This window comes from Hydra viridissima, unplaced genomic scaffold (genome assembly GCF_058129835.1).
Source record: "Hydra viridissima isolate aposymbiotic clone 2 unplaced genomic scaffold, HvirCarnegie_v1 scaffold_5, whole genome shotgun sequence".
NCBI classification, from domain to species: Eukaryota; Metazoa; Cnidaria; class Hydrozoa; order Anthoathecata; family Hydridae; genus Hydra; species Hydra viridissima.
Window position 1 is genome coordinate 7432419 of NW_028324304.1, and position 23684 is coordinate 7456102.

The 23684-nt window shown below is 35.0% G+C and overlaps 1 protein-coding gene and 1 long non-coding RNA gene across 2 annotated transcripts; one reads left to right on the plus strand and one right to left on the minus strand.

Annotated features, from left to right (window-relative positions):
* Positions 1-16772: 16772 nt before the first annotated feature.
* LOC149888342 (uncharacterized) lies at positions 16773-17735 on the plus strand. Its single transcript, XM_090087274.1, has 3 exons — positions 16773-16930; positions 17009-17229; positions 17567-17735. The coding sequence occupies exons 1-3, from the start codon at positions 16891-16893 to the stop codon at positions 17672-17674; spliced, it is 369 nt and encodes a 122-aa protein (XP_089943400.1). The 5' UTR covers positions 16773-16890; the 3' UTR covers positions 17675-17735.
* A 2685-nt stretch (positions 17736-20420) lies between these two features.
* On the minus strand, positions 20421-23644 carry LOC149888343 (uncharacterized). Its single transcript, XR_016452458.1, has 6 exons — positions 21798-23644; positions 21577-21650; positions 21287-21343; positions 21087-21131; positions 20859-20903; positions 20421-20549 (listed from the first exon to the last, which is right to left on the minus strand). It is a non-coding gene; the product is annotated as an uncharacterized LOC149888343 (long non-coding RNA).
* Positions 23645-23684: the final 40 nt, after the last annotated feature.

A 23684-nucleotide genomic window follows, 5' to 3' on the forward strand; every position in this document is an offset into this window, starting at 1 on the left:
ATTTAATTAAACGTAAATTATGGTATAATGGGTTCAATGAAAGCAAAACGGCTGACAAAATAATTTTTGTAAAGATTTGAATACTTGAATGTTTTTTTTCACGCATATCTGTCTCACTTACTCAATTTTCTCCTGGATTTTATCGTTTTTTAAGCTGATTGTAGGGTGATAAACAAAGAAACTTTAAGGAATCCCTGCCCTCCATTTACACTTGCCACTCCGTTAACACTCCGCGCCTTCTATTTACACTTAATTTGATTATATTTGTTTCCTGATTTTTCTTCTGATTTTTCTTTTTTTAATTCAAACTATGCATAAATAAAAAATCAAAATGAATGATAAAGATTGGGATTTAATTATCTGAAAAAGTTCCAGATAACAAATTACTTCCATCTTTGTTTTAATTTTCTTCAAATTCCCATGGGAAATTATCACTATTGAATTATTTTCCGTTGCGCTGAGTCATTTCTCACTTTTCTGTTTTCCCTCACCAGCAAGAAATTGTACAACTTCAATCATAATGCAGTTATTACAAAAGCTGATCTTGTTACTACTAGAAAAGGAGAGTTCTGGCTCATTTTCATTTTAATGCCCGTTTTGAGTTTTTTTTGATAATCGCGGGGTTTTGAGTTTTTGATGCCCGTGTTGATTTTTTTGATGCCCGTTTTGATTTTTTTTTTGATGGAGGAGGACAAAAACATTTTTTTTCATGACGTGATAAAACGCGTCATGAAAAAAAGTTTAATGGTTGTAAAGGTGTTTAAATCTTGCGCGAAAAATTTCTTTTTTTCTTTGTTCATACTCTTGTTCTTTTTTTTGTTCGAGAATTGATTTGTATTTTTCAATTTCGCGCCATCCAAATCCTTTGCTCCTTAAGTATTCAATCGGGTCAAGTGTTTTTATGCTTTTAATTTTTCCGTCCTCATTTCTCAAGATCCTTGTTTTTCCGTTCATTTTATTATGTCAAGAAAATTTTTTTTGAAGGATTTTTGAGAATGGGTCTGAGAAGCAATCAAGATAAGATGGGAACATATTTTCCGTTTTTCTTGAAGTACAATCCGTCATTGAGTGAGCTTCCAGTGACCCAAGGTGTCAAAAACAGTCCGTCACCTTTGTATGTGGCAATTTTCATTCTTTTTCCATTGCTAAGCAATGCCATTTCCAACAATTTTTTCGATCAAAGTGGGTGCAAGAGCTCCCAATAAAGGTTAAAGAAAAGGAAGAAACCCTCCTTCTGATTTTATTCCATTTCCCAAAATTTTGTCGATCATATTGGAACCAAGAGAAGAGGCGACACCGCCCAAAGCGGCCTTTCCAAAAACTGGGACGGCTTTGGCTGCAACCCTTCCCAAAAAAGGCAAAAGAGCACCAAGAAATCCTCCTTCAACTTTTGCGTTGTGTTCCAATTGAGTTTTGCTCATTTTTATTGTGACTCCAACTCCTCGATTGAGAGCGTCCACAATTTTTTGGTGTTGTCTTTCTGTTAAAAGTAAAATGTCGTTTCCGTGCAGATTTTCATTTGAAATGCGGATGCTCGCGGGTTTTCCTTCAATGATTCATTTTTTTATTTTGTTGATCTGTCCCTGAGACACGTTTAATTTGACACGAATGTAATTGCTCATTTTTGAAATGTCGGGAAAAAAAAAAATTCATTTCACTTCTCGAATATGATAACGGATCGTGATGTCCTCGCCGCGAAAATCGATTAGATTACCGTTTTGATCGACAACGCGTGTGATCATCGTTAAGATCTCAGGTACTTTGACAGGGAGGTAAACCAAATGGGTGGGTCTTTCGATGATTTTAAAGCCAGGACCCACAGAGGGGTAAAAGGAGTAAATGCAATTTAATTGTGAGCCGTTGATGTATGCCGATCCGATGACGTTGTTGACGATTCTGATCGTGTTGACGTTTGTGATTCTGACAATGTCGTCGGACTCGTATTCGGAATTGGAGTCTAATTGTCTTTTTGTGAAACCCAAAAGGGATGCGATGCTGTTTTCAACGTTCAAATCCATCAAATAATTTAATCCAAGTTTGATGGTTGATTTTAAAGTGTTTGAATTGGATCCAATCTTGATGTTTTCTGGTGAGTAACTGGTTTTATTTGTGGTGACGTAACTTGCGCTTTGAGACGCATAATTTTTGATTGTGTTCGAGACGATTTTTTGCAAATAATTGTTGATGTCGATGATGTCGTAGCTTCCTTCTGGAATGGTGACGTTTTCCCAATTGACACCGTTGTTCATGCTGTAACGGAAAGAATTGTTTTTGCTGGTGATGTTTGGAAAGCTGTTGTACGTCTCAAGACCGAGAAAAGCCATCTCATATTTTTTTTCTTTTTCAAAAACGATTTTGTCCAAAAAATCTGTAATTATTATGTTGGATGTTCCATCCACATCGATGATTATGCCTGACATTTTTTAATGGCTGAAAAAATTTTTGAATGGATTATTTTGGAAAATAAAAATCGTCAAACCCGCTTCTGTATTTTCCATGGTCTTTTTTGGAGGACAAATCAATGACAGCAAATCCATGGGGTTGAGACCAGCAATACTTGCAAAACTTTTTGAATTCTTCTTTTTTCATGTCATTGGAAACATGATCTTGAAAAATGTGATTGATGTTTTTATCGTCCTGAGGAAAGAGGCAAATAAAGTTGGCATTTTCTCTGATGGTTTGTCTTGGGAGTAAGAAATAATTTTGAGAGAGGTAAAAGCAGTCAACGTTGGAGAGTCTTCCTCGGATGTAATATTTTTCGCATTTGTTTTGTTTCGTGAGTTGCAAGTCGTCAAAGATCATTAAATTGTTTTTGGTCGAGTCAAAGGATTCAGGTTCAGGCACGTCTTCATCCGTCTCAAAAAACTGACACTCAATACCATCTTTTTCGGAAAAATTTTTTGAAATGTCGTCGATGACGCATTCAGGGTTTAAATTCAATTTTTCCATTTTGTTTTGAGTGTTGAATAATTGGAGAATAAGTTCTTTTGACAATTTTTTTTCGAGCGAGCTTTTCAGTATTTTGTATTCTGGTTGGAAAAGGGATTTGCCAAAGACTTGCAAGTGGTCATAATCAAGCCATCCAGGTCGAAGAAGTAAATTGAGCAGCAAGGTTGTTTTTCCGCAACCGGACTTTCCGACGATGATTCCTCGAATGCTTTTTGGCAAAAGCTTGTTGTTATATCTTTTGTTTTTTCCGATATTCCATGACAAATCAATGACTTCCATTTTTTTTTTACAGTTAAAAAAAATATTTTTTTGAAATAAAAATGTACTGTGTCAAATGCAAAAGAGAAACCGAAACCATTCATTTGAGAAACGAGAGGACAAAGAACAACAGAAACATGCTCAAAGGGACATGCGGCTCTTGCGGAACGACCAAATGCAAGTTTGTTTCTTCGCACGGATCATCTTCAACAAAAGGGGGAGACTTGGTCGAATCGATCAACAATTTTTCAAAAAAAATAAAGCTTCCGTGGGCAAAATTTCCAGGAGAAATGCACATTCCAGGAATGAATTTTGCAGGGCCTGGCACAAACCTGGACAAAAGGCTCACGTCCACCGACATGTATCAGGAGTGGAGCAAACCGGTGAACCGAGTGGACAATGCAGCGTACCACCACGATTTGGCATATAAATATTTAAACGACATTCAAAGGAGAAATTTGGCAGATCAAATGATGCTTGAAGAGATGAACTCAATTCAAAACCCCACTCAAAAAGAAATAAACGAAAGAAAGATTATCGCGCCAATCATCAAAGCCAAAACCAAATTTGGACTGGGTCTCTCTGCAAAAAAAAAAAATTTTTTTCAAGTTTAAAATGGACGGATCAGCTTGCAGAAGAGCTTCACAAACCTGTCATTCGCAATTTTAAAAAAAGAAAAGTGTTTGTGAACGACATTGATGAAATATGGGCTGTCGATTTGGTTGACATGCAATCGTTTTCAAAGTTCAACAAGGGCGTAAAATATTTGCTCATGGTGATCGACGTGTTTTCAAAGTATGGATGGATCGTTCCGTTGAAAAACAAAACGGGACTTGAAGTGGCTGAAGCGTTGAAAAAGATTTTTGGTGAAAGAAAATGTGACAAAATGTGGGTGGACAAAGGAAAAGAATTTTACAACAAGCACGTGAGAACGCTGGGTGTTCAATTGTATTCCACTGAAAACGAGGAAAAAAGTTGTGTCGTTGAGCGATGGAACAGAACGATGAAAGAGAGAATGTTTAAATATTTTTCAGCCAACAGCACCAATAAATACATTGACGTCTTGGATAAGATGGTGATAAATTACAACAGCACAAAGCACTCTTCCATCAAAATGACTCCAGTTGAAGCCAACGATGAAAAAAACAAAAATGATGTCTGGATGAACCTGAATGGAAAGGTGCAAAAAGAAAGGCCGGAACCGAAATTTTCAATGGACGACAAAGTGAGGATCACAAAAAAGAAGACCAATTTTGAAGAAGGGTACACGCCGAGATGGACCGAGGAGATTTTCACAGTGTCAAAAATTCAGAGAACGGATCCACCCACGTATAAAATCGCTGACGTCAACGGTGAAGACATTCAAGGCACTTTTTACGAGCAGGAGGTGCAAAAGACGGATCAGAGCATATTCAGAATTGAAAAAATTGTTCGCAAAACCAAGAGCAGATCATTGGTCAAATGGAAGGGATATCCAGACTCGTTCAACTCATGGGTGGACAATAAAGAATTGATCCGTTTGAAAAAAATGAGTTTAGAAAATTTTCTTTTCTTTTTAAAAAGATGAATTTCGTGACGATTGAAAATTTTGATGAGAGCAAATTGTCGGTTGGAGAGATTTATTCCGCAACCAAACCCATTCAGTACCAAAAGATTCCACTTTTTTATGAGTACCACTCTGGAAAAGGTCCTTTTGTTTTAAGAACCCCCGTTTTGTTTTCTCTGGGTGTGTTTGAGAACTGCAGTTTTGGAACGAAAGAGCTGGAGGGATATTCCATGTCCTTTCTCGGTTTCAACGAAAAAAACGGAATGAGTGAAAAAGAAAAAAAGTTTATCGAGACGACAGAAAAAATATCAAAATTTCTTGGCGAAAAAGTCAAGGAAATGATTCCAGCTTTGAAAAAAGGAGGAAGAACGAAAAAAATAACGACAGAGGATTTGTCCATTTTTAAAAACAAATCTGAGATGCCACATGCAGCGCCCATTTTTTTCGGAAAATTGTTCACAAAGAAAAGTGAAAAAAACATTGAGGTTTCTTATTTGTTTTCCAAAAAGGAGAACAAAAAGCTGGTGAAAACAAATCCATTGACATATGTTCGTCAAAGGTGTTCTGCTGTTGCATCTTTAAGAATTGAAGGTATTTTTATTAGTTCTCAAATCGAGTCCATTCAGGTTAGGATTCCCGAAGTGGTCATTGCAAAAAATGAGACTTCATTCCAAAGCATCATGGGTGATGATTTGGATTTGGGAGAGATGGAATCTGGCGAAGAGATGTGAAAAACACGAAAAAAAAAAAAATGAAAATAAAATGAGTTAAAACATTTTCTTTTCATATTAAAAATGCATGCCCCTCACAAGTTTTTTAAAAACGTTTCCTCGGCAGAGAGACACGTCGATTCGAGCACGGAAATTTCGAAAATGTATTTGGACACATGGATGAGAGGATCAAAGTGTTGGAGCGATTCAAAGAGTCGGATCGAAGCAAAAATTTGGAAAACTTGATGGAAAGGATCAAAGAGCTGGAAAATTTGGTTGAGACAACAAAAAACCTGCAAAAAAAGACATCGCAAAATATTGTCGTGGCAAAAAAAGATTTGGATCATCCAAATTGTTATGACATAAAAGGCCATCATGAGATTTTTGCTCAGAAAGACATAAAGTTTGCTGCTCTTTCTCTCACGACAATATCGTTGTCCGTTGGATTGAGTTTTGACAAAGGAATTGCTGTCGTCACTTTGATGAATAAAATAAGTGACAAATTAAACTTTTTCAAAAACGATGTGATTTTTTCAGAGTCTGTGGATGACGTCATTTTGGATGTGAGCAACAACAGCACCAATGACGTCATAGTCAAAAAAGGTGAAAAGCTTTGCAAAATAAATCACATCGATTCGAATTTAAAAAAATCTGTCTTTGTTAAAAAGATGGAGGTAATAAAAAACACTGAAAAAATTTATCCGGTTCTTCCAACGGCACCACCCGATGACGCTTTTCGTCTTCAAAAAATAGGTGAGATCCAAAAAGAAATGGAGGATGAAAAAGTGAAAAGAATGGCTTTGAGCAAAAAGTACCATCGAGTGGCAAAAATTATTCGTTTCGCAGACGACGGGTTGCAAACGTTGTGCATTGGTTTGGGGATTACAGGCATTGCACTTTTGTCAACCGTCGTTGCCACTCCAGTTTCGATTGCGTGCGAGGGGATTGCGATTGGATTGGGGGCTTTGTCCATTTTCGGAAACCATCAAAACAAGAAAATGTTGTTGAAAGCTGAAAAGCACGAAAAAATAAAGGTTCTTTCCGAGTCAAAATTGAACACGATTAATGATCACATTTCAAAATTGCTCATGGACGGTTTTGTGAGCGATTCCGAATACGAACTCATCCTCGGCGAGCTTCAAAAATTTAAAACCATGACCGAAGAAATCCGATCAAAAACAAAAAGCAGCATTGACGAAATGACCAAAGAGTCGTTGATCCAAAAAGGAAGAGAAGAAGTCATTCAAGCATTTAACAACCTTTACAAAAAGGGAAAATGAACGCAAACGAGTTTTCGTTTTCGTTGTCGTTTTCGTTAAAGTTTTTTTCTCCGTATTTTAAAAAATGTCATTCTTTAAAATACACGACCCGGAAAAGAGAGATGAGATTGTGAAAAATTACATGGCCAACAGGGAGAAGCTTTACAATGAGAGCCTCAACCGGAACGTTTCAGATCCAAATTATCAGACTGATTTGTCCAAGTTTTTTCAACCGTTGATCGAGAGCAACGAAAAAGTGAAAAACGAGATGAAGAGAATCGCGTACAAAGAGGTTGACAGCGGTCCATTGTCTTTGACTTATCCAGAAAGCGAGACGTCTTTTGAAAGTTCAAAAAATGCTGAAAAAACGTTTGGAAAAATGAATGTTGGAAATACTGCTTTGGAATATTTGTCAAAATACGCTGCCAAAAAATTTTCTGCAGACAGAGTTTTTGGAATTCACGCAAAAGAACGTGGAAAAATGTTTATTGGTAACAAAGAAATTACCATCGATGAAAACGACGTCATTATTGATGGTGAAAAGTTCGAGGGGACTTTAGGTTTTTGGGAGTTGATCACAAGATCAAGACCTGATATGACTAAGGTGACAGACGATGACTTGAAAAATTATGAAAAAATACTGGTCGAAACGCATGCAATGGAGAGAGAAGGGAGACCAACAGTGCCAAAATCTTCGAGAAGCGAAAAGTGGGAAACGATTGTTTCAAAAATTTGGGAAAAAAATTACACAAAAACGAAGAGAAAAAAAGGTCACGGAGTGATCCTTCTTCCGAGCGATCCAAATGCTCTTGTGCAACGACTCAGTTTGAGCATCACCGCTGGTCATGCTGGAAATATCGCATCGAGAAACGAAGCTGTTGCCATTTGTGACGAGCTTTTGAGGCAGGGGGAAATCAACAAAGAGGAATACCGATCGATTCAAAAATACATCGAGTCGTGAAACACGAATTAAAAAAAAAAGTATTTTCTCATTTTTAAAAAATGCTCATTGTGAACAACAGAAGATATTCAAAAAAGAACGTCGTCGGAGGTGGAGGGATTGTTGACACGTTTAAAAATTTTTTGAGGAGAATGATCGCTTCAAACGCATCAAAGTCATCTCTTCATTTATTGAGGAAAGCATCAGCAAGCGAAATTGGAAGAGAAGCGATCACAGCCGCCAGATCTGCCGGAAAAGAATTGGCCTCTTCAGCCATATCAACTGCCAGAGACGTTGCCATCGACAAAGGAAAAAAAGCGATTGAAAAAGTTTACGCCAAGACAGGAACGGTGAATCCAAACCAATTGACCAGCACGATTTTGAACGAAGTGGCAAAGCAATTTGAATCTGTTAATCCGATGGAAGAGCTGCATAAAAAAATGTTTGGTTCTTTCATTCAAGCCAAAAAGAAAATGACAAAAAAGAACGCTTCCAGAATCCAAGATCTGGTAAAAATGGGGAGCGGTCTTTTGATTGCGTGATTTTTTTTCTTCTCATTTTAAAAATGATAAACACCGACAGATTAACAATTGACGAAAAGCCTGCCTACGAAACCGGAATTGAAAAAGTTGATTTTTTCGAGTACCTTCCAACGAATCTCGATTTAAATTCTTCAGGATCAATCGTTTTTGAGATTGATTGCCAGTCTGTGCAGACACTTCCGTCTGAGACTTACATCCTCGTCGAAGGGGTTCTGAAAAAAGCGGACGGAACCGCTTACGCAGCAGCAGACAACATTGCTCTGGTGAACAACGCAATCATGTATTTGTTCAGTGACGTCACTTACGACTTATCAGGACAGCAAGTGGAAAGAGTCATGTATCCAGGTCATGGAACAACCATGCTTGGATTGTTGAAATATCCTTTCGGTTTTCAGCTTGCCGATGGTTTGAAGCAAATATGGTACAAAGACACATCAAACGCAACTGGAACCACTGGGTTCAACGTCAGGAGAGACCACTTGTTTGCAGACACCACATCCATTGGTTCATTTTCTTTTAGGATCCCTTTAAAACACATTTTTGGTTTTTGCGAAACTTACGACAAAGTCGTTTACGGATTCAGACACACGATCACCTTTACAAAAAAAGAATACGATGACGCCATTTACAGAGCCGGAACTGTTACTGCAGGAATGATCGACATCAAAAAATTCCGACTCTTCATGCCAAGGATTGAACTGGATGTTTTGAAAAAATCCGAATTTTTGAACCTGATGTCAAAGAAAATCACCGTTCCAGTTGCTTACAAAGCAAACAAAGTCGAAAGGCAAGCCATTCCAGCGGGTCTCACAGAATTCACTTGGACCCTTGGAAGGATCACAGACAAAAGCGTTCCGAGATTTATCGTGTTTGGTCTTCAGACAAACAGAGGTTCCAGTCAAACCGCAAATCCAGCCGTGTTCGATCATTGCGACATCAACAATTTTTTCGTGACCGTCAATGGGATTAAATATCCAAATTACAATTACGACTTGAATTTTGGAGAAAAGAAAATGGTCATGGCTCATTCCGATGCGTTCACTTTTGACGAAAAATATTATGGCACAAACGAGCTTGTTTGTCAATCCGGTTTGACACTTTTTGAATATAAAAATTTGTATCCGTTGTTTTTTGTCGACATCAGCAAGCAAAAAGAAAGAGTTGTTTCCGAAACGGCTGAATTGGTTGTCAACCTAAAATTCAGAACGGCTGTTCCAGACAACCTCGTTATTTTCGCAGTGATCATTTCCGACAAATTGATCCAATTTGTTTCAGACGGAACCAACATGAACGCTGTTTATTAAGCGTCATGAGATTCTTGACAATAAAAAAATTGATTTAAAAAAATTTTTTCTTTTCAAAAAAACATGAGACTAACGAAAAATTATCTGAAAAATTTGCTGAGAGAAAATGGTGTCACAAAAACCTCAAACAATTTGTTGACTTTGATGATGATTGCGGTTGAGAGCAATCTCGTAAGCAAAGATTCTCTTTTGGAAGGTGCAAAAGAATGCAGACAGGTGGGTCAACCAAAAAAAGAAATAAAAACGGAAAATGTGAAAAAACAGATCGACCCAAAATACGAGAGGCTTTGTTCAATTCGAAAAAAACCTGTGTCTGTGAAAACGACCAACATCGAAACAGGGGAGGTGGTTGAATACAGATCCCTTTACGAAGCAATGAAAAAGACTGGGCATGGCTGGAGATATTTGGAGCGTCGAGATGGAAAAGTGGAGGATGGGATCAAGATTGAGATTTTAAATTCAGAAAAGCTCGAAAACAGAAAAAAAACTCCAAGTCCAAAAAAATGAAAAAAAATTTTCAATTCTTGGAAAAAAAGAATTGAAAAAAAATGATTTTGAAAAAAATTTTTCTTGACTTAATAAAAATGGAAAGCAAAATGCGAAAAATCGGCAAGTCCGAAAAAATCGGAAAAACCAAGAAAATTGAATTTGAATTAAATAATGTTCTTGACAATAAAAAAATGGAAATCAAAACTGTCAAAGAAAAAAAAGTCAAAGAGAAATCTCTGACAAAATTGCGAAGTGAAGCCAAAGAACGAGCGATAAAAGGTTTTTTAAAAATGACCAGGGAACAGCTCGTTGAGGCAATAAAAACAACAAGACCTGTCATTGGCCCTCATCCTCGTAGACGGATGACAGATGCGAGGTCAATTGTTAATGCTCCGCGTCCTGTGATTGTTCAAAGCCCGGTTCCTGCTCCGCGTCCTGCGATTGCTCCGCGTCCTGAGATTGCTCCGCGTCAAACTGTTCAAAAGCCTGCCATCGCTCCGAAACCATCAACAATTCCACCAAGCATATTGAAACCAGCTCTTCCTCAAAAACCAGCTCTTCCTAAAAAACCACAATCACAATATATGCTTGACACTCCTGTTCCAGATTCGACTCCTGTGATGACTCCTGGAGTTTTTTCAAGGTTTACGACGGCTGTGAAAAATGCGGTTGTCAACAGTTTCAACAGCGTTCTTGAGTTCGTTGATCCGTACGTTCCAGAGCTGGTGAAAAAAAGATTGAAAAATAACAAAAGAGAATTGAAAAAAAGAATCGTGTCGCTTCGATAGCTCATGTTCGGAAAACCTCAAATTGATTTTCATTTGGCTGATCACGCGCTGAGGCATGTTGCAAAACAATTTTCTCATCAAGTTGAAGGAAACCAAAAGGACGCTTCTGCCTTTTTGGATTTGGCAAAAGAAGGTGCGATAAAAATTCTTCAAGAGAATAAAAACAAAAAAGCGAGCCTTGTTTTGACAGTTGATATGGAGAGCGTCAGCCTTACTACGGGAGAGGAGGTGCATCGAATCGTTCCTTTTTTGTCAAAAGCGGGAATCATTTTGGAGTCGACGGATTTGGGAGAGTTTTTCGAAAAAGCAAAAGATGAGATCCTGGAAAACATGGAGAAATACAACAAAATGGGTTCGAATTGCACAGTGTCCGCCATCTTGAAAATGGACATAAACTTGATTGATTACAAACCCATCGGTGGTCGATCGTACATCCCTCTCGACGACTTTTTGGCGAACAAAAAAACAATCATCAACATGGAGAACAAAGACAATGAGTGCTTCAAGTGGAGCGTTACAAGGGCGTTGAACATGAAATAAAAAAACAGTGAAAAAATTGACAAAGACTTGATTGAAAAATCGAAAAGTTTTAATTGGGAAGGTATCGATTTTCCTGTCAAACTCGATCAAATCAAAAAATTTGAAAAAAACAACCCAGACATCAGCGTCAACGTTTTCGGTTACGAAAAAGAATCAATCCACCCTTTGCGAATATCGAAATGCTTGAACAGAAAAAATGAAATTGATTTGCTGATTGTTTCAGACGAAAAAACAAATCATTACTGTCTGATCAAAAATCTGAGTCGACTCATTTCTTCACAAACATCCAACAGAAACGGAAAAAAATATTTTTGCAGAAATTGCTTGCAGGGGATGAAAAGCGAGGAGGACCTTTCAAAACATTCACCTTTTTGCAGAGAGCACAGCGCGACACGAATGGATCTTCCTCCAAAAAATTCGTTCATGAAATTTGGGCACATGGAAATGTCGATGAGGGTTCCATTCATCGTTTATGCGGATTTTGAAAGCTTTGTCAAACCGATGGACTCGTGCGAACAAAACCCAGACAAGTCGTACACCAAAAAGTTTCAAAGTCACGTTCCGAGCTCATTTGCCTTTTACATCAAATGTTTTGACGAAACCGTTTACAACAGAGGTCCAACAATTTCAGAGTCGACAAGCGAGGACGATGACATTGGTGAATATTTTGTCAACAGCTTGGAAAAAGCAATATAAAAAGTCTTTGGAAAAATCGAGAGAAAAAGTATGTTTTTCACAAAGGAAGATGAAAATAATTTCAAAGCCGCAACCGTTTGCCACATTTGCGAAGAAAAAATTCTCGATTCAGAAAAGGTGCGAGACCACTGTCATTTTACTGGAAAATATCGAGGAGCTGCACACAACGAATGCAATTTAAAATACAAAGTCCCAAAATTTGTTCCTGTCGTTTTTCACAATTTGTCGGGTTACGACAGCCATTTGTTTATCAAAAAATTGGGGGGAGAAATAATCTGCGTCCCATGCAACGAGGAAAAATACATCAGCTTCTCGAAAAAAATCAAGGTGGGAGAGTACATCGGGAAAGACGGAAAACCAAAAGACAAAAAAATTGAATTGAGGTTCATCGACAGCTTTAAATTCCTTTCCTCCAGTTTGGACAGTTTGTCAAAAAATTTAAAGCCAGAAGAGTTCAAAAGCCTCGCAAAATATTTTGAAGGAGAAAAATTCAATTTGCTTCGAAAAAAAGGTGTTTACCGTTACGGTTGGGTGGATGGGTTCGATAAATTTCAAGAAACGCAATTGCCTCCAAAAGAAGCGTTTTTCTCAGAACTCAACCACAATGAAATAAGTGACGAAGATTACGCGCATGCGCAAACGGTTTGGAACGTGTTTCAATGCAAAACGTTCAGAGATTATCACGATTTGTACAACGTGTCTGACGTTTTGATTCTGGCGGACGTCTTTGAAAATTTCAGGGACGTTTGCATTAAAAATTACAAGCTCGATCCAGCTTGGTATTACACATCTCCCTGGTTGGGAGATGTGTAATACCAAGCTGGATCGAGCAAGAGCCAGAGTCAGAGCCAGAGTCAGAGCCAGAGTCAGAGCAAGAGGCAGAGGAAGAGCAAGAGTCAGAGGAAGAGCAAGAGTCAGAGTCAGAGCCAGAGTCAGAGCAAGAGGCAGAGGAAGAGCAAGAGTCAGAGGAAGAGCAAGAGTCAGAGTCAGAGCAAGAGTCAGAGGCAAAAAGGGCAATCGAAGAGTGCAGAAAGATAATCGTAGAGAACAAAGAAATCTCAAATAGGTCAAAAATGTTGATCGCAGAGTGCAGAAGGATAATCGAGGAGACAAAAAGGTAAGTGACAAAAATGATGAGACAAAAAGGTAAGTGACAAAAATGATGAGACCAAAAGGTAAGTGACAAAAAATGATGAGACCAAAAGGTAAGTGACAAAAAATGATGAGACAAAATAAAAAAATGAATAAAAATAAAAAAAATGAACAAAAATAAAAAAATAAACAAAATGATCAATGTGGAGGGAATTGTTTTGCCGAACGAGGCTTTGACAAATTTTCAATTGATGGAAGCAGCAAAAAAACTGAAAATAAAAAACTTCCGGGGAGTTTTTGTCAGAAACATATTGCCAAAAAAACAGAGAAAAAAAGAATGCGGGATTATCAACACGGGTGATTCGAGCACTGGAGGGTTTCATTGGGTGTGCTGGTACAAAGACGGAGACGCAAAGTTCAGCTTTGACTCTTACGCTCAACCCCCTCTCATCGAGCTCGTCGATTATTTGAAAAGCCCCGTCTTTTACAACAGCGAGAGGGTTCAATTTGGAAACACGTCTTATTGCGGCCACTTGTGCCTTTACGTCTTGAAAAAATGCGAAGAGGGAAACAGCTTTCAAGACGTCGTCAACACACTTTGGTGACAGAAAATCGAATTTAAAAAAAAATATCTCCCGTTTAAAAAAATGATTGACAAATTCAACAGAAACGAGTTCAGCGTTTATCTCGACAATCTTGCAACAGACTCAGCAAGCAACGTTTATATCAAAACGGATGGATCCAGCACCATCACTGCAGACTTGGATTTTAACTCTCAAAAAATCATCAACCTGGCAGAACCAACCAACTCGCACGACGCTGCCACCAAAAATTACGTGGACACGCATTCGTCGGGAGGAGGAACTGGAACGGTGATTGGAGATGCAGACTTGGATTTAAATTTTCACAAGGCAATCAATTTGAACGAGCCGACCAATCTTCACGACGCCGCCACAAAAAATTACGTCGACGTCAGCTCGAGCATGTGTGTTAAAACAGACGGGACAAGCACGATCACAGGAATCATCGACATGAACTCTCACAAGTTGATCAACGTCTCTGATCCAACAAATTTAAAAGACGCTGCGACAAAAAGCTACGTCGACACCAAAGTCACTTACAATAATATTTCTTACGTCGACATCAACATGACTTCTCACAAATTAACCAATTTGGCTGAGCCTGTTTCTGCTTCAGATTCAGCCACCAAAAATTACGTGGACACGCATGCATCAGGAGGAGGAGGAGGAACAACAGTAGGGGACTTGGATTTGAACTCACACAAATTGATCAACGTGCTTGATCCCTCCAGCGCGCAAGACGGAGCGACAAAAAGTTACGTTGACTTGCTGTTGCAAGAATCGAGTTTGACCAGTGTCGTTCCAGGGACAGGATTCACCAGTTTGGGATTCAAGTCTCAGACAGTGGCAGCGTTAACGACTTCTCCTGTGTTTTCGTTTTCTGGAAAATCCGGTGTGCTGAGAAGATTGTGGCTGGCTTTATACAGCGCCTCTGGAACGAATGTTCCTGGTCAAGTATTCATTCGAATCTTCACAGACGGAGAGATCAATATGGGAAATTATTCAGAAACAACAGAAGGAATCGGAGTGGACAATACCGGTCTCGCCACTGATTTGCATTTTTCTCCTTTGGGAGGAGCTTTTTACGTCAATTCTTTGCAAGGTTGCAACATGTTTAGCACCACTTCCTTGGGAGGATATTTCACGTTGGACATGCCTTTCAGAAACGACATCTCCATTCAACTCGTGAACAGAAATGACACCGCCATCACGTATTGGATTCAACCGTTCATTTCCACACTTGCTTCTATTCCTGCGACCATCCCTCTTTTCAAGCTGTACTGCAGAACGTTTCGATATTTGAACACCACTTACGGCAGCGAATAAGTTTTGATGAACACCAAAGGGAAAGGAAACGGAGTCTTTCTCAAATACATCAGAGTGCACATCATTGGCGCTTCTGGAAACTGATGGGAATCCAGAGTCCGAATGTACGATGGAAATTTACCTCCCGGAAACGGAACCGTTCTCACTCCTTGGACTCCATACAGCACCAACAATTACACCTACTTTCCTGGTTATGACGCAGACAGCACATGCTTCTTTTCATCCTCTGGACTGGAAGATTTTTACTTGTCCTCATGGAACGGATCAAATGTGACTTCATTCAACAACAATTTGACTGGACTGCTCTATCAATCCACTTCATTCATCAACTCCACCACCACAATCTCCTTTTACAGAAATTTCGGAGAAGCTGACTCCATGCCCAGCGTTGAAACCGGAAGAAGACTCGTCGTCACTCTCAACTCTGGCGACGCGCAAGTCGGTCAATCCGGAAGCTTCTACCTTCTTCTCGGACAAGTGTTTTATTACGCCTAATTCGCGCAAGATTTAAACTTTTTTTCATGACGCGATTTTTCACATCATGAAAAAAAATGTTTTTGTCCTCCTCCATCAAAAAAAAATTCAAAACGGGCATCAAAAAAATCAACACGGGCATCAAAAACTCAAACCCCCGTGATTATCAAAAAAAACTCAAAACGGGCATCAAAATGAAAATGAGCCAGAACTCTCCTTTTCTAGTAGTCTTGTTTATGATAGACCAAAAAAAGTTTATTTAATTTTTTATGAAACCAAAAATTCAAAATTTAATTAACTCGCTAATAAATATTTGCAACTTTTTAAAAATACAAAATGTTACAGCTTGAGTTTTAACCTTAACTTCTCAAAGTTTATTTTTCATATGATTAGAAGATTAAACTAAAAATAATGGATAGTTTTATGCAATATAAGTTACAATTACTTTGATTCTTTAAGCAGCTTTCGGAAAAAACGTTGTTATACTATATGGGAACATATATTTTTTAAAAGCATTGCTCAATCAAAGATATGGTAGTTTAGAGCCAGTAAGCAAGTTTTTGGCCGCAGTTTTTTTAGTAATTTTATCATAAACTCTTTTTTTTACTCAAAATTAGAAGAAGGTGTTTGGGAAGTCGAGGCAAATTTTTCTTTTTTAGAAAGGTCATTTTATTTTAAAAAGGTATTTGTTTAGGAAGAGTGTATTTCAAACAATTTTTTTTATTGTTAAGCCACCTTAAAATGCCAATCGCCAATATACTAGTACATTTCTATGGTATGCAACAAGTTGGTTTTTATTTCTGTTTAATAGCGCCTAAAATATAAAAATATTGTGAAGGGTACAAAAGTGGCATCTAACAAAACTCTACAAGTAAATCCCTTTGACTGAAACTCAAATTATCTTTTAAAATGAATAACAAAACTTCTTTTTAAGTAATTAATTTTTGCAAGAGATCACTTTAACTTGGGATGTTTGCAAAAACAACTAAAGGAATAACAGCATCATTCCCGCATTTGTTTTTGTTGCTTTTTATGGCTACACTATTTAACAATTTTCTGTAGATGCTTAAACTTTCAAATGAAAGTACAATAACGAACCTCGTCTCGCTGATCAACTTTTTTTTTTTTACAAACTATTATTATAATAATACCTATTATTATATAAAAAGTTAATAAGGAAAAAAAAAAATAAGTAAAGAGATGAGCAGCTGATAATATTCTAAGAATTAACTTGCAAATATTGATAAAAAATCTATCACTTTTCATCAATAAAAGTTGGTGAAACTTAAACAATTTATGTTGATTTAAAAGAAATCTTTTCATGTAGCAATCATTTTGTTTTCAAAACTTAAGGGAAATAAAAAATTGTCAACTTGTGTTTACACAAATACTGCTAATGTGGATTCTTCTAGCACTGTTTGTATTCCTGCCACGCGGTGGGTTTTTTCGACTTCTGGTTGTTTGATTTTACTTTTAAATTTTTTAAGTATAAAAGTTTTGAATTCTTTTAACAGCTCTATGTTTAAAGTGTTGGTACACGAACCCAATTTTATTCCAGTTTCTTCCAGAAGAACAAGAGTGCTTTGATGATCAAGATGCATGCATGATAACAGATACTGTTACACTTATTAGCGGACTTACTGTTAAATTCTCTCAAAAAGAGTGCGGCTACAATGACAGTTGCAACAGTGCAACCGAAATTTCAAAAGACGCTTTAACATTTACAACCGTGAAAGTAAGAAGTTTAATCAACTTTTTTTTCATTTCAAGTTTTCCTGTTTACTTTTTGTCAACATGTTGTTCTTCCTTCAGCTTGAAATGTTTTTAATTTAAGGTGTCACATTAACTTATATAATATTTCGAGTTTAAAAACATAGAAAATATTCATTATTGCGAAAAAGAATAAAAGAAAAAAAAAAGAAAGACATGTTGAAGTGTTGTCTACATACTACTGAATCATCTCAAAAATGAATATGACTTTTTTAAAGACAAAATCTCGTTAGGGTAATTATCTACTACGTTTTAGCTCTTTGATATTTTTTAGCAAAAACCTCCATGTTTTTGATTTTTAGTGTTTCTATGGGGATTTCAGTAACCAAGCAGCAACGAATAAGGAGAGTTGGAAAAACATATACCTAATGGTGTTGACAGTGGTGCTATTAAAAAACGTCGGATATTGACCAATCCGATTACTTTTATATGCTATATTTGAAGTAAAAATGATTTTATGTCTGTAAAAAATATGAATATGAATTTAGTACAGAAGGGGGGGAATGTAAGTGGGAATTTAGTACAGAGGAGGGGGGGGGGGAATCTTATGTTCTGATTATTTCATATTATTGAAGCCACCAATTGGTAGTTAATTTAAAATCCAGTTTTATAACTTGTTTTTAATGTCAATTTTACAAATTGCGTCTGTTAAAAATTTAATTTCCTTTTGTTACATAAATTGTGAGGAACTCCTTGATTTTTAACCTTCGCTTCACGGTTGATTTGATTAGTAACAGACGTTTCTATAGTTTAAAAAAACTTATATTTCTGGAAATAAATTCTTTCTTTTGTATTTATGCTTATGAATGTAAGCAATGAAACTGGGAAAAATAAGCTATCTCCTATTCGTATGTAAATACCGGGGGCATTTTAAGAAAAAGACATAAAAACAGACCTAAGTCCCATTAAACTCCTTTATCGATCCAAGCGCATGTTCTAAAGCCGCTTTCTGACATTTTTTACAAGCTTATTTATTAAACTATTAAAAAACGTGTGCTTGCAAATCGCATTGGGTCTTCTCGTTTTGCTTAATAGACAGCACACTCTATTTGATTTTTAAATATTTAAAGCGCTTCAGGAATCAGTAAAAAAAACGCTTTTTTCTTCCAATATATTGCTTTACTACACACAATACATATGAAAACATGAGTCAATTTTTGAAGATCTTCAAAAATTGACTCATTTTTTCATATGTATTGTGTGTAATAAATTACATCATGTAATTATGTGGCTCAAAAAATTAGTTCATCATCAAGCTGTTTTATTATATAATAAACCATCCATAATTGCAATGACTCGGATATTTAAAAAGAAAATACATCACAGTCAAATTGTTCATATTTTTGAAAAAAAGACAACGTCGAATTTTAACGTTAGTTGTATACATTGATCCTATTTTACCTCAAACCTTACTAAAACCATATTTCCCTGTTTAGTACTCAAAAGTCGGGTGTCATCGAAGATAAAAATGATTCTGAAATGTTTTTTTCAGAAACAATTTTAGTGAGTTACTCTCCATTTATTTCACTGAGGGTTTTAATAGGATCGCCAGTAGAAGTTCGACCCCCCTTTAGCTGAAAAGTGCTACAGTTTTTAAAATCTTATTGGTTTCCAAATCGGTCAAAGTAAACTTTGCAGCATCGCGGTAATCATCTTTTTCTCAAACCGCTTCGTTAGCACGATCTACACTATGATTATTATCGGACAATTCTCAATTCCGTGTACCACTTTCATTTTCTTCTTAAAGTTATTCTGCAATTATTTCATGCTCTTGATTTCTATTTAAATCTGAAAGTAATTAGTTTTTTCGGTATTTTTAACTGTCCAGTTAGCATATATACTTAAATGTAAATAAACTAGGTAGCGTTAACATCTGATAAAAAATTGCATATAAAAACTCAACTTATTTCAAAAACTTATTTTTAATGTTAATTATATTTAACAAACTCAGGGCAAGGCCGCCCTAACCACAGGACTAAATGGGCTATAGCCCCAGGGTGCAAGCCTTTCGGGGGCGGCAGTTTTTATTTGCGATATCTATATTTTTTTGTTCTTATTATTTATTTAGTTATTAGTCATTTATTTATTAGTGGGATAGAACACATTAAATATGTTAAAATATTTTTTAAAATGATTAAAGCCGAAGGCTTTATATTTTTTTTAAAGAGTTTTGATAGATTTCAAAATATTTAACGTAATATGACTGAGTTTTATACGTTAGATTGTTAAAGGCTCCATACGCTTCATAGCAATAATTTTTTTTTGAAATTTCGTAAAAAAAAATTTACTTTACACATGAATACACAACTTCTAACAAACTGATAGTTAACATTGCAACTCTAGAAAAGACCTCTAGTGATAGGAAAATATTTGGATTGAAAAAGCAAACGATTCAGTTTTTTTTAAAACATTTTTGTTATACCGGATCTATTCAAACTAAAATACTCTGAAAAAAAAAGTTAAAAAATTTATAACTGACTATTTATATCTTTCCTCAAAATTTAGAAATCTTGAAGACACAAACGTTTTTTTTTCAACTTGATATTTATTTTCAATACCTGTTGAACCAGTTGCGCTTAGATTTGAGATTTTGAGATCTTGAGATTTAAGATTTTGAGATCTTGAGACCTAATTTTTGAGACTAATCTTTTTAAGGCCAAGATGCACAAATATCAATGCTTTTTTTATATAAATTTAATCTGATTTAGCTCTTTATGAGTAAGAATCATTATTGCATTAAAGAAATCTTCATTCTAAGCTAAATTTTTGTTTATTCCTAAATTATTTCTCCATTTTAGAGCTTTTTATTAACACCATGTCGTTCTCACAAAAAAGTTCCACAGAGCTTCAAAATGAACGCACCATAAGTTTTAAAAGCGCTTTGTGCATTCTCTAATTTTGAAAATTTTTATAAATCTTTTTTGTTTTTCCTTAATAGTGTTTCAAAAGGGACGATTTCTAACTCTATAAGCACAGAGTTAACAACACAATACAAGATACTTGGAGGAACAAGATAATTTGGAGGACTTTCATTTGTTTCAAATGTTTACTTTGGTAACATTTCTGAGCAATTGTAGCGAAAAGTATTTTTTTAAACTTTAAGTGGAAGCAAAAAATAAAAATCAAATACTCTTTTCAAAACATAAAACAAAATGATGAATGGTTTTTAAATTAAATTAAATAGTAGTTTTACATTTAAATATCATAAAAATACGTAAAATAATGAGTAGAAGAGAAAAAGCCTTCCGACATATCGAGTTTACTAATGTCCGCGGTTTCCTTTATCTAAAAAAAAAAACATGGATCAGTGCTAAACAACGTGTTTACTGTAATTCGTTCCTTGCGCTTTTCTTTTAACAGCAAAATAAGTTAACAAATAATCTATGTAAAGATAATAATTTATATAAACATGTAAAAAATATTTTTTTTCTTTGATTTGAGCGCGTATTTGTCCCATAATATTCTAAAACGAAAAATATTTTGTCTTATTCAATTGTTTAGTTCAAAGCTCGTTTTGTGATTCTTCATTTTTGCAAGCTGAAAATTATTTTGAATATTATGAAACACGCAGAAAAAAAACTAAGTAAATTTTACCTGTTGTCTTTGATCCTTTTGTCTCAGATTCACTTCCTTTTAATACTAAATTAAAAGAGATTTATTTCATTTATAACAGCTCGTTTTAAATTACACAAATTTGCTGCTAATTGTGTATGTTGATTTGCAACATTTCAGGTATATTTTTGTATTATACACATATATATTTTGAATTATTGTGGTTACTCAGAATATAGTTTTTAAAATGAAAATCTAAACATATATTACTTGATGTCGATGGTCCTCTTGTTCCAGATTTATCTCCTTTTGATTCTAAATTAAAAGATAACATGGTAACTTATTTTCTTGATTTGTTTCTTTTTATATGTTCTCATTTTTCACGCTTTTGATAATTATTTGCAGTATGTTTTATGTACTTGCTTACTCAAGGTTATGATTTTTAAAAGAGGAGGCTAAATATATTTTACCTGAGGACGATGGGCTCGTTGGTGGGATTGTTTTATTTTTTTCATTTTTGTCCGAATCTAAAAGTTCAAAGTTATCTAACAATTTAGAAACACAGAATAAATTGTAATCTTAAAGTTTATTTGATTATCACAAGCGATTCGCAGGTTGCAAATGTTTACCATTATGCGGCTATTATCTTAGAAATAAATGATTAGACTGATTTGTCTTCTCATCTTCAAAAAAGATCTATTCGTAATGATGAGACTGTTTTAATCAAAAACGTTAAAGCATAGGGAATATACTACTTAACCGTTATGAACATCAGATGTTTCGATGTTTAAAGCCAACATCAAAACCAAGAGAAAGCAGCCCATCAATGTCGTGCTATGATAAAGCGAGCACAAAATATTGGCTTTGTTTGTAAAATGCTTGACTTAATAAATTGAAATAAATTGAAATCACAAAAAATATTTTTGTTATTTTTTTTTTCATTAAAAATTACAAAAAACATATTTTTACAAGTTGTCTTACCTCACCATTTTAATCAATAAATATTTCTTATCTATTTATTTCTTCGTCTTTGTAAGTACTTCGTCTGGATACAAACATCATGATGTTCTTGTCCTCTTTTATAGCTGCATATTTTGCATAATGCAACACATGCACAATCACGAGGATTAACGATATGAATATATTGTTGATATATAAAATAGAAAATATAATCAAAATTTGTTAAAGTCTTCATCTCCGCTTAGCACTGTTGAAATTAATTAAGATTATTTACATATTATAAATACCATAATATTATTAATCCTAGCTGGTATTTTATTTTAAGCGAGGTATTTTTGTTATTTAGTCTTCTAACAATAAATAATTAAAAAATTATTCGTTTTTTTTTTTAAAACTGGATATGGCCATTTTTTATCATGTGCTTTTATCATATTGATGAACATATTGTGATAGTGTCACATGCAATCTTGTCATAATCTCGAGTGTTATTCTCTATATTTGCATTTTTACTCATAAAAAAATGATTTGTGAATAACTCATGCTAATTATTCCAGAGACGTGCAGTTTCTAAGGAAAAAAAAAAGCATTCAAGAAAATTCATGTTTTCCCATTATATTTTTAAAAGGAATTTTATATTTTAAATGTTAAAAGATATTGCAGTTTTACTTTTTCAAACAATAGTGGTATGGCATTATCGTACAATTTTTAAAAACCACCATTAAGGTTAAACAGTGTAGTTTTTTTTTTTTAGTGCTGCACTAGAAGTTAGAAAGAATCGTTTTGAACTCAGTCTAAATACAAAGAGATTCTTTTTGCTCCTTACAAACTTTATAACCAAAATATATATTTGACTTCACAAAATATTTCTATACAAACCAGAGATGGATTTCCAACATTGTGTCATCAACATCTCATCAAAATTTTTAGTAATAGTTCTTTGAAACTATCAAAGTTAAAAACTTGTCTTAAAAAATTTTCCCTGATTTTTCTGAGAACAGAATCGATTATTTTTAGAGAGAGGTTTTTAGAAATGTTTTTGATAAACTGCTTCACAAATGATAACTTTGCTCTCTTTGTTGTTAATTGTTCTTAAACCGTTTTAAAAAGCATTTATGTAAGATAAAATTAACAAACTTCAGATCGAGATTAACTAGTATTACGAACCTTTTTTTATACTGTATAATTACAATTATAGCTTTTTTTATTAAACAAACAATGTTAGTATAACAGGTATTATGATATCTGAAGCACTCAGTTTCAGGTTCTGTTTCAGCCGAAATTTCATGATAAAGTTTCTGCCAAACACTTGTCCAGTTTTAATAGCAGTTTGATAGCTTAACACGTTTGATGAAACTATTTTGTTTGATGACGCTGCTCGGATCGAAATTTAGTATATTAACTCGCTTGTTCTATGTTTAAATAATTTTGAGAAGTTAGAGTCTCATAAAAATTGAAACAGAGCTTTTAAGTGAAATTAAACATTTTTCATAGACTTTCTGTAAAGAAATTATTAGCAGTATTTGGCTGCAGAACTTGAAATAACAAGAATTGAATGCTTCGTTCCATGTTTGAAAAAAAAAAACACCTTTTCTGGAATTAAACTTGCATGATGAATATAGTAATATTAATACATCTCTGCAGTTGATTTACCAAATATTTGTAACACGTTTCCTAATTAATGATATTATTGATAATATACAATTATGAATCCTGGAAAGTGCAAAAATGTGTTGCATGCCTAGATAAACAAATTACAACGTTTAAAGATTCATATTCCATCATATGTACACATCACATATATTTTACATGTATTTACATTATAAATGTATTTGCATGTATTTACATCCAATATATATATTATAAATATTACCATTAACATTAAATTTTTTTTTTTTTTATGTGGATGAT